The sequence below is a fragment of the Silene latifolia genome, chromosome X (genome assembly GCF_048544455.1).
Source record: "Silene latifolia isolate original U9 population chromosome X, ASM4854445v1, whole genome shotgun sequence".
NCBI lineage: Eukaryota > Viridiplantae > Streptophyta > Magnoliopsida > Caryophyllales > Caryophyllaceae > Silene > Silene latifolia.
Window position 1 is genome coordinate 337,056,836 of NC_133537.1, and position 12,663 is coordinate 337,069,498.

The 12,663-nt window shown below is 36.9% G+C and overlaps 1 protein-coding gene across 1 annotated transcript; it reads right to left on the reverse strand.

Annotated features, from left to right (window-relative positions):
* Positions 1–3,910: 3,910 nt before the first annotated feature.
* On the reverse strand, positions 3,911–10,075 carry LOC141619197 (uncharacterized). Its single transcript, XM_074436224.1, has 6 exons — positions 9,940–10,075; positions 9,711–9,822; positions 6,459–6,503; positions 5,933–6,041; positions 4,956–5,223; positions 3,911–4,411 (listed from the first exon to the last, which is right to left on the reverse strand). Exons 1-6 carry the CDS (start codon positions 9,985–9,987, stop codon positions 4,196–4,198), a joined length of 798 nt encoding a protein of 265 aa, XP_074292325.1. The 5' UTR covers positions 9,988–10,075; the 3' UTR covers positions 3,911–4,195.
* Positions 10,076–12,663: the final 2,588 nt, after the last annotated feature.

Genomic DNA, 12,663 nt, shown 5'->3' on the forward strand with positions numbered 1-12,663 from the left:
GTTGAGCTCCTTGTCATATTCCTGCTAGTGTTGCTAAACACGGTTTCGTTGTTAAATAACCACTCTTAGGCCTTACTGTCTTAGCATCGAAAGATCCAGATTGATTACTAGTTTGTTTGTTTTTTTTTTTTTTTTTTTTTTTTTTTTTTTGACAGGTATTACTAGTGAAGTTACTGTGTCCTGTTCGGCTGTTCTCCTGTAAAACCGTCTCACTAAGAAAGCATCCCAATTTCTTAGATTGTTCCCAAGTCGCAACTAAAGCAAGAATTTCCTCTAAACCAAACTGCCATTTGAGACGACAATACAATCAAACACGATACAGTATACACTAGGGCAGAGCAAAAAATCCGATTATCCAAACTGATCCGATATCCGATACGAATCTGATCCGAATGTTTGGATATCTGATCCGAAAGTTAAGTTTGGTTTGGATATCTGATCCGAAATCTTTGGTTTTGGTTTGGATATGGATATTAGAATTAAAACATTTGGATATCCGATCCGATCCGAAACTATAGTTTTCTAGTATAATTTCGAGAAAATCAAATTTTATTTGATACAACAACTTAATTAATGTTTAAAATATTAGAGAAATATTTAGGTGGTACTTAAATTTTATGTCGAGTACATTGGAATAAGTATACTAAAGAAAATCATCATGTAAGACTGAATATAATCGTGTTTCAAACTTAATTTTAAAGTAAATTCTAAAGTATGGATATCGATGGATATCCGCATCCGATCCGAATTTTGGATACCCGAACATTGGATATCCGAAACATTTGGTTTGTATATTGGATATCTAACTTCAGAATTTTTAATATGGATATCCGATCCAAACTAGCACTTTGGATCAAATACCCTATCCGTATTCTGCCCTAGTATACACCATACAACAATCAAGTAATCAATCCTGAAACCTTTCGCAATTACACAAATTCTCATTATAGACGGACACTATCCGTCTATACGTATAGACGGATACCATTTCCCCTCACAAAATATCCATTTGCCATAAAGTGGGAAGCACATGGGGGTGCCCCACCTTGTCCCCCCTACCCATTTTATTAGAGGTCTTTACCCGTCTATTCGCCCCACCCGTCTATACCAAGACCTATTGTCGCAATTATACCAATTCTTGTCATTTGAATCAAAACTGTGTAAACCAAGCAAGTAATGCAAGTGACAACAACGTATATTTCTATCTACCAACACAAAAAAAGACGATTTACAGAAGAACAAAGTTTCACAATTCCTCGAACAATCATAGGATAATGATACAGATAAACCTAATCTGTTGCTCGCTATGGCGTCTTTTAAATGACAGAGGATATTAGTGAGTGTATCGTTTTGAATGACAGGATACATTATTAGCCAGCAAAGAAATCCTGAACACCTTTACCAACAAAAACCTGATCAGAAAGCTCAGCTAAAACAGCATTAAGAGTAAGCAATACGATACTCGAACCCGCAATTACAGCAAGAACAACACCAGTAGTTCCCAATACTTTCCCAAATTGCGGCCATTCAATTTGCCCTATTTCCTCCACCACTCCATTCCAAAACTCTCCAACTCCGCCTCCGCCTTCTCCCCGCTCCTTCATCGCCTTCTTAATTTCCTCCCCGACCTCCGACAGCGTGTCCGCCTCGGACGGCGGGACTTCCGGAGTTGTTGCCGGAGTTTCGGCGTCGTTGTCGGTTTGCGCGCCGTTTTCGGTGGCGCGTAATAGAATAATGCGGCGGTGGTTGGAATGAAGTAGTGATACGGAGAGTGTAGCGGATTTGACGGCGAGGGATTGGTAATGCGGATTACGGAGTTGGAGATGGTGGTGGTGGTGGTGGGAGTGGAGTGGAGAGAAAGGGAGGTTGAGTGATCGAGGAAGGGTTAACGCCATTTTCATGGTGGTGGTGTTTTTGGATTGGGATAAGGAGGATAACTATGGATTTTGTGGGTTGATGTTTTACACTTTGTGACCACTTCAAATTGCCCATAATCACATCCCACATGTCGATTTTCGAGTAGTTAGGTTCCGTTCTTTTAGATTTAATTTCAGTTTTTATAAGTTTAATTCAGGTTAGTACAATTTAGTATTGTAATATCTAGGGGTGTTCATTCGCGGTTCGGTTCACCGAACCTCTAATTTAATTCGGTTCGCAACGAACCTAAACCGCACCGTTAGAAACGGTTATAAACGATTCGGTTAACCACTTTAAACGGTTATTAGCGGTTCGGTTACCGGTTAACCGATAATCGTTCTATATTACTTTTTTTTCAGTTTTCGTTAATTTTGAAGAATTTTTCTAATAGTTTAATTAAATTTTCATTATATATTATACTAACAATAAAGTTAATAAGCTAAACTTTAGCATTAATCAATTTAAGAAATTTTAAATTTGGATACATTAAGAAAATTAAATGAACGAACAGTTTTTTATATAATATTTTAATTTTTTGCTTACTTTTTTGTGAAACGGTTCGGTTCGCGGTTAACCGGTTATCTAAAATTGCGAACCTTAACCGAACCTTTTTCATAATAAAGTTAACGGTTCGGTTCAAAGAACCGCTTTGTTGAAACGGTTCAGTTAATCGAACCTTAAAAATGGACGGTTTTGCGGTTCGGTTATTGCGGTTCGGTTTATTTTGAACACCCCTAGTAATATCAGTTCAGTTTAGTAAAGTCACTTTCAGTCCGAAAGAAAAGGGCTTTAACCTGATATATGTGATTTGTAAACTATTCTCGTCAATTGGGCCGAGCGTATGTAGGTTTATTTTGAGCCTGAGTGATTTTGAGTTTGTATAAGAACCCGGGTTAGGTTATATCTCGGTCCGGGTCATGGTCATTTTTCTGCATGTTATCATCAAGTTACTTTTCTTGTTCCGACTTCCGATCATTTGTTTACCTATTCCTTTTTTTAAGTGTCTCAACCGTTTACTTTTATAGTTTTAAATGTCGAGAATGATTTTGACCGAGTAATTGGATCACTCATATGGTCATGTGGATCATTGTCCACTTGTCATCCAATAAGAATAACCACAAATGACCACCTCCACTTCCTTCGGACTTTGTGTCAAAAGTAAAGGTAAACAAATAACCGGGACGGAGGAAGTGTTTAGGGATAATGATCAATGGTAATAATAAACATTTGGGTCTTGTTACATTAAATCGGCCATTTTTTTTTATTTTTTTTTTGACAATGGTGAAAAAGACGTAACTACATATTGTTTTGGCTTAAAAAGCCTAGTTACATCCAAACTTATTCAACATAAAAACAAACCATATAACGAATAAAACTAATATTACTACATGACTAAAGATATGACTGGTAACAAAAGCATGCTGGAGAAGCACGCTAGAATGGACACGAGTAACTTCATCCACGTCTTCAGCAATACTAACAACTCCAATAGGCCAATGAGACAAACCAGGTGCACTTCCGCACTAAATCGGCCAATTTAAGGTCAAGCTCAAGTACTCAATTTGGGTGTCAGGTTGGACACTTATCAGATTATTCAGCGTAGGCCAATTTTGCGAGATAAACTATAACAATTTTTATTTATCTATTTTTAACAGCTTCTCTCGCCTATTTCCAATTTCTCAACTTACCTCAAATTTCTCTCTTGAATAAACAATAAACAACAAAAAACAAAAACAAATGAAGGTGATTAACCCTCAATGCGAATTTCTAAGCTTTTATCTTCCGAATGACGCTGATCATCTGATATCGCGTACAAAGTAATGCTATATAGTAACTCTGTGTCTTTATTACATTCATTGGAAGTGAATCTTTAATCAATAGGAATAGTTCACACACACAAAATCTCGAAGTTCATCGGTCCATAAAGGTCGACAACTTCCAAACACCCATGAAATAAAAGTTTGAAGGCAAATGGCCATCGTAGCAAAAGCATGCAAAGAACGCGCAAAGATCCTCCGTTAGCAAATAAAAACATAAGGTCAGTGAGCAACCTCGTTTTCCAACATTTAGGTTAGGAAAACGAAAATTTTTGCAAATCCCAACTCCCTTAGTCGCATCCATTTATGTATTTTATAAATTTTTATGGGAGAAATTTGAACAATCGTAAATACATGGATAAGACAAAGAGAGCATACCACGAATGGCAGTGCAAGTTATAGCTCTGAAATTTGAGAAGCGCTTCCACCTCTATGACTTGGTTACCCCGACTTTTAAAATCTCAAGTTGCAAGAAGCTGGGGCAAACCAGGTGACAATGAGTCACGGTGGCGCTGGCGCATCTGCTGTCGTCGATGAGCCCTTTTCTGCTTACGACTCTGTACTTTGGGTGCTTCGCCTGATGCCTCCGGTTGCTCGACATTTTCATTTGCTAAAGCATAACCAAACAAAACCTCGAGTGGATCACCATATCCATACGCGCTAATTCCAGGGTTTGTCTGCAGAAAAGCGTTGCTATCAGACATGTCCTCGCATTAGTCAAACAAGGCATATATAGCTCTCACAAGCTATTATAAGTGATTAAGTGGTGCATTACACTCAAAGAGCGCGATTGATAACTCACAAGTTTCGCCAACTTGAAAATGCAAATGCAAATGCAATTATTAAGTCGCAAATCCTAAATGCACTCAGAACTGCAAAAGACATGTCAAAGAGGCAACGGGGAGGACAAGTAGTAAGAACATGGATAAGAATCACCAGAAGAAAAATAGAACATACCCGGAGTTTAGTTTAGGTTACTTTTGACAGTAGAAAGATAAATCCCAGTAAAATTCAGGGTTAAACTACTATATGGATCGTCTAATATGCGCGACTAGCCAAGACAAAAAAGTATCAACCTATTTATTCGCATACTTTTTAAGGATTACGCTCGCAAGGAGGAGCACGAATGTGATATTATGCTTCTCGTGTATAACCTATCAGCACATGTAAGTTCAATTGGTATACAAAGTTTCTAAGAGGAATATATAATTGTATACATACCCGAACTTGCTTGTTCTCCATATTACGGCCATTCACTTTCGGTGAGTTGCGATCAACAATCCTCTGATCGTGGTTCCTCTGTTGCTCGTCAGAATCAGATACACCATATACATTTTCAATTCCCTTAGGATTATCCATATAAACGTGCCGCGGTCTATAAACTAATCTAGGGTATTCTGGACTGGAATCACTGTAAAGTTCTTCACCATAGAAATGTTTGGAATATGCTTGCATTCTACCGGGATCATTCCCGTACCTTTGTAGCACTCTGCATTTAAAATGCAGTCACACATATAAATATATGTCCATGCATGGAGCATTCAGCAGCAACATAGAATGACACTCTAGAACCTTTAGTAAAATGTTAAAAAGATTTAATTTTTTGTTTTACAAAATTCCCTACATGAACCGCTATATTTTTCTGACTAGTCAAATACCGTCATACTGCGTGTCAGAAACATGTAACCAACACCAGCACTTGACAGTTGACACATTGCGTTACACCTTGTTTGGATACAATAATAAGACGGAAAGAGAGGGGAGGGGAGGGGTTTGGAGCATGATGTTTTTCTTCCAAATTTATCCTCCAATTCCCCCCAAACCCAAATTTGCTATCCTTCTCTGTTTGACTAGAGTTGGGTTACATTGTCAGGTTAAAGATACTCTTTTGGCTTGGAAAAGAATGATCAAGAAGAATTGCATCAGCTAAAATTATGGCACGATGATCTTAGTTAGGCCGCAACAATCAAATCCGAGATCAAGAATGAAAACTGATAATCTATAACGTCCTTGCTCTTGATGACAAATAATAGAAAACAGTACCATAAAAAAAAACACAAAGCTTAACATAAATAACAGAAGAAAAAAAAAATTAGGAAAAAAAAAAACATCACCATTTCAAATTACTGTCATCACACTTTGGTCCTATGTCTGAAAGCATATTGGGAAGAAATACGAAAACAAGACATGATGCATACATTTTTTTGAGCTCGTTCTGCATCCGCGTCCCATCCAAACCAAGGATTTGGTTAACACAAGTTCTATATGATTTTTGAAACGTCCAATATCCAGCCGTGAAACCAGCTCCTGAGAACGTAGAGACAGAAACTTCGCTCATAAAATAACCTTAAATATTAACATTAGTCACAACTCGCAATCCAATTCTTAAGAGCAACCGTAGAAGATATTCCAACTGTTCTAGCTCTATAGTATAGTAGTCTATTAGACAAAAAAATCTAAATGTAAAATCCATTCATTATGATATTAAGTAAAATTGATAACATTAACTGGCAGCAGTTTCAGGAGACCCATGAACTTGAGAAGAAAAAAAAACAATCACACAAGTTGCACAATCAACATTTAGATCATGTTATTTAAAATTGTTAGATAGACTATAATAATTACATGGTCTAAATTTATGATTTAAAACTGTTAAATAAACTAGAATTTATGAGATGAATATGAGAAAAGAATTACAAAACAAGAAAGGAGAATCGTAGTTACCTCCACAAAGAATGAAGCGATTAAATCTATTCAGCTTTCTCGTTCCTACAAGAGGATAAAGATTACCATAAAAAAGCTGACACAGGAATCATGAGTTAACCATAGCAACAAACATCAGAACTTTTTTTTGTTAGTGTATATCCCTATAATGTACATATTCTATAAGTGGATCACTGCAATAAGCATCAAAACTCCCAGTGTGCCAACTGCGCTATTACAATGGAAGTTGAAAGGTAATACTGAACACATATCTAGCGGAATTTCAACTGGTTCATCAGCATTTTTCTTCCTTTTACACTAAATTCCCTTAGACATGTAACACAAGCGATCATCAAACCTTAAAGTGCCATTTCCTCAAAAGATATGTCAAAATCCACTCTCATATCCCCTCCTAATACAGTATCTTGAAGGTCTTAAACTAGCATATGATAGGTTCATCCGTATGTCCAAAATCCAAATGGACATCCAAGAATTCTCCCCCAACAACATTGCACTACAGCAGACTTGCTAAATAATGATCAGCACGCAGCATATTGGCCAGCCATGACAAACAGAATTTTTAGCTTACCGTGCTCATAGTTTCTGGCATGTAACGGATTGTAAAATTAATTGATACCTGGCAAATGCTCCCTATAATCAACCGACAAGGTCTATACAGGACTGCCAGAAAGCGGATACAGCTTATATAACCAACTCAAAGACAGGCTGGATGAACGTGCCACACAATCAAAGTGTAGGTGTAGTATATAGCAGTTCGTGACTATTACGTGATCATGAAGTATACCACAATTCAATACCATATTGTAGGCCTTGTAACCCAACCTCAAAAACTTTATTACCCCTCTTTTCACAAGAGACTTGGACATCAACTAAAACAACTCATTAAAGGTCAAGTACTTTATAAAAACTAAATAAAGGGGAAAAAAACAGAATCAGAATCAGAAAAAACACGACACAAATAACAAACTATGTCTTAACAAGAACCAAAAGAAACGCAACCGCCTATCTACCATCAAGAAGCAGTACAAAACCATTCAGATACTTCGACAATCAATGACCAATAATGAACTTGCTGTAGCCACGCCACATTAGCCATGTGATGAAGTGTGGAAGCTGCAATGTACCCAAGTGAAGTATATTTTTCTACTGAGATCCTCATGACATCGCACTATCCGTTATCCAAATAAGCATTCCAACAATATAACCAGGTCATCACACAAGCCAAAGTAGTCATCATCAGTTAAGAAGATAATTAGTAGCTGGGATTTGGTTGGCAATATATTTGAACAAAAATGCTAAACTATTTCAATTGGAGGCCAATTTCACAATACAAAAAGTACATCAGCAAGGATTATAATACTCAAGTTGCGAGTTTGTATTTCCATGATACCTTTATCCTTGCAGCATAACCACCATCACCATCCTTTGAAAAGAGCCAAAATCAACTTATCTTTTGGCCACTGATTAACTATAATGAAAAAATAGAATGTCCCTCCCTCTAAATAGTTGTTCCACCCCATTATTCCTCCCTATCAATTAGTAAGTCCCCAATAACAATATACTCTAAATACTTGAAACACAGTCTCAATGAAGTTTCTTCATAAACATCCTGCCACTGCCCATTCCATAATAATTTTTGTAGCATCCCCGACATAGCACATGCGTTCAGCAAAGATTATGTATCCTAGATTCCATAACAAGAAGAGAAGAATAAAAATAATCCCATTGCTGGATGGCACGATCTCTTCTATTACACCCCCAAAACTTCATTAAATGAATCATTATTTTACCACCGACATCCCAATAAAGCACCCTTCTGTCTTCTTGTATACGCGTGTTACCCCATTGTGTCATTTGATATGTATACATTGGATGGCCACATTGATATCATGGTTCTTATCCCCTTTCGCCAATGAACCTATACTAAACTGTTCAAGTTGTTCTGTCATTGGCTCCCTCCTTTGCCTCCAATATGCATGGTCATTTATTGTCTTCTACCAAAAGAGTTGTCGTCATTCCTCTCCTTCACCACAACCCCCAATCCTACATATCTTGCTAGTCTCCTCTTTCCTATGCTATCGGCTGAATGTCAGAAATCAGAACAAACTTTTCTACAAAAATGCTACGGACAACTGTTTTAATGGTAGGGGCCACACATTCTCAGCAGTCTTACTGCCGGCAAAGAGAAGTGAAAGACCAATAAAAATTGGAGGTATACACACTATAAGAAAAATAATAGATCATTAAGGAAAATGTCTACTGTGATGCTCCCTGAATTGCAGGAATCATGGAGCATCTAGAACACAAACAAAAACAAGTATCTCGTAAAATATGTGAAAATAGCCTATCAGTAGCTACTATATCTGTAATGATTTGATACTATAGGTACATTTGGTGACAAATAATTCAAAAGAACGAGGACAAAGCTTCCTGATACCACTCACTATAATCGCAATTTGCAAAGCTAAATGTACACTAGTTCTAAGCGGCTTCATATATTTCTACATCAAAATGCCCAAATGATTCAACCCCTTTTAAGATCAACAAGTGATCCCTGTGCTATATGACAACTCGTCTATGACAAAAATCTTTTCTACTCAACTTTTACTTGGACCAACCATGTGTTCCAAACAAGGTTGCGTACATGACTACATCTGATCCTAGAAATCCCCTTCAAGATCAGAGACTAATCCCCGCGCTACATTACACCATTTAATCCGTTTATGACACAATCCATTTCCACTCAACCTCAACTTATACCACCCATGTGCTCCAAATAAGGTTGCGCACATCCTACCCTAAACCCTACACTAACTAAAACCCCTTCCTGATTAAGGTTATCACCTCACATTTCTCATCAAAAATCAAACATACAACACAAGCCCAACAAAATAGTCACTTGATTAAAACCAAATTACACCAAAAAAACCCCTTTCAAGATCAAATCTTTTTTACTTGGACCAACCACGTGTTCCAAATAAGGTTGCGTACATCAGATCCTAGTACAAACCCCCTCTAAGATCGAAGAGTAATCCCTGCCCTAATTATGCCACTCAACCTCAACTTATACCAACCATATGCTCTGAATAAGGTTACGTACATCCGACCCCCAAATCCTAACCCTAACTGAAACCCATTCCTAATTAAGGATATTACCTCACATTACAAAACAACACAAACCCAACAAAATAATACATTGATTAAACCCAAATTACACCAAAAAAAAAAAACATAAAAAAAACAATAAATTACCAATAAATACAAGAGTAGATGCAATTGATCCTTGAGTAAAAGAACTCCTAAGGGTTTTAGCCCTCCAATTCAAGAAGAAATTCCATTCTTCAGTAGTGATTTTATCCTGACCCTAATTATCAAATCAAATATAAACCCAACAAAATTAATCATTTTAATTACAGCAAAATGTCCTTAATTAGTAACTAATAAATTGAATTAGAAAAATAAACTGAATTAGAAAGCTCACATCTTTGGACAGAAGATTTTGAAAGAGTTCTGCAATTAGAACCACCATTTTTTTTTTCCTGGGTTCGATTGAAACACTTTGCGTGATCAACCTTTATCCATTCAGTTTCAACGCCACCTATCGCAAGTAGAGGTGGACTTGTGTGCGGTTCAGCCCGGCCCGCCATCTCGTGCCCCATTTTTCCCAGCCCGCCAAACCCGCTAAAAAGCCCGACCAACCCGTCTACAATACCGGGCCGGGCTAGGGCTGTGTACCTCCTAACCCGGCCCGGCAAGTGACCCGCACATTTGTTTTGGTCCGCCCTAGCCCGCACAACCCGCACGGCCCAATGGTCGACCATTTGGCCCATTACCCTAGGACTTGTACTTTTTTTTTTTAAATTATATTTGAATTCAAATTTAATTGTATTTTCCCCCCTAATTTGTTCTATAAATACCCACTTTATTCAAGCTAAATACTCACACAATTTTCTCCAATCTATTCTCTAGTAATCAATTAATCATCTTCTTAATCTTTTAATTAATTTCAAATAATCAAGTTATTTCAAGTTGTGAAGTTATTAATTACAATCTAAAGTTCTAATTCTCTCTTAATCTACCTTAATCTTTCTAATTTTCACTAATTGTATCATAATGCCTCAAAATATCAATATTGATATTCCTGAAGCAATCGATGAAGAGAAGATGGAAATAATGTTTGGTGATGGTAAATAATTTATACTAGTAATTATTAATTATTTTTATCATTTCATGTTATTATTAATTACTTTGATTGTATTATTAATTAAAAATATGATCAAAGTAATTATACTTTCACTCTAATTCTCTAATCTCAATTTCCTTATATTGTAATTAATTTTCATTTATTAATTGACTTGATTATATTACTAATTAGTTTTGTTTATTATGTTTATTAGTTGGTGACCTTCCAAATACCCAAGAATCGCAAACTTTTGTTGGTTCGGGATCGACTACGACCAAGAAAAAGGGCGGAAGGCAAGGCGATGTATCTCGGGTTTGGGAGTATTTTGAGAAAGTGCCTCGTGAAGGTCAAGTAAAAGGCGAAGAAGTGCACTTTATATGCTCTTGTAAAGTTTGTCCAGTGGTGGGGAAGAAAGTCATCCCTTATCAATGGAAGAAGAGAACGGGAACGGGTATCTTGACCCGTCACCTGGATAAGCATGAGTTAAATGCCACTAATCACAAATCTGGTGGAGGAAAGGAAAAACAACCAACAATTAGTGGCTATGCATCTTCGATGTCTGGTGGAGGTAAACCGTTCTTTTATAATCGAAACACTATGGTTGATAACATGACTTGAATCATTTAACACTATGTTGGTTGTTCAACTATAGTGTTTCGATTATAAAAGAACGATTTACCTCCACCGGGCATCGAAGATGCATAGCCACTAATTGTTGGTTGTTTTCCTTTCCTCCACCGGATTTGTGACTAGTGGCATTTAGCTCATGCTTATCCAAGTGACGGGTCAAGATACCCGTTCCCGTTCCCTTCTTCCATGGATAAGGGATGACTTTCTTCCCCACCACTAGACAAACTTTACAAGAGCATAAAAAGTGCGCTTCTTCGCCTTTTACTTGACCTTCACGAGGCACTTTCTCAAAATACTCCCAAACCCAAGATACACCGCCTTGCCTTTTGCCCTTTTTCTTGGTAGTAGTCGAACCCGAACCAACAAAAGTTTGCGATTCTTGGGTATTTGGAAGGCCACCAACTAATAAACATAATAAACAAAACTAATTAGTAATATAACCAAGTCAATTAATAAATGAAAATTAATTACAATATAAAGAAATTGAGATTAGAGAATTAGAGAGAAAGTATAATTACCTTGATTATATTTTTAATTAATAATATAATCAAAGTAATTAATATTAACATAAAATGATAAAAATAATTAATAATTACTAGTATAAATTATTTACCATCAGCAAACATTCTTTCCATCTCCTCTGCATCGATTGCTTCGGGAATATCAATGTTGATATTTTGAGACATTATAATACAATTAGTGAGAATGAGAAAAATTAAGATAGATTAAGAGAGAATTAGAACTTTAGATTATAATTAATAACTTCACAACTTGAAATAACTTGATTATTTGAAATTAATTAGAAGATTGAGAAGATGATTAATTGATTACTAGAGAATAGATTGGAGAAAATTGTGTGAGTATTTAGCTTGAATAAAGTGGGTATTTATAGAACAAATTAGGGGAGAGAATACAATTAAATTTGAATTCAAATATAATAATAAAAAGTACAACCCTTAGGGTAATGGGCCAAACGGTCGACCCATTAGGCTGTGTGGGTTGTGCGGGTTATATGGGCTAGGGCGGGCTAGGGTGAGCCAAAATAAATGGTGCGGGTCATTGGCCGGGCCGGGTTAGGAGGTACACAAACCGAGCCCGACCCAGTATTACAAGCGGGTTGGGCGGGCTGGAAAAAATGGCGCTCGCGATGGCAAGCCGGGCTGAACCGCACCCAAGTCCACCTCTAACGGAGGGTGAGTTGTCGGAGGCGAAAGGAGGGAGATGAAAGAAAAAATCATTTGAGCAAGAGTGAAAAAAGTGACAAGGGTAAAAATGTAAAAGACGTATGTGAAAAAGTAAAATTCGTATGTGAAAAAGCACGACCCTTGAATTTAATCAAAGGTAAAATGTAAAAGACGTAAGTGAAAGAATAAATTCCGTATGTGAAAAAGC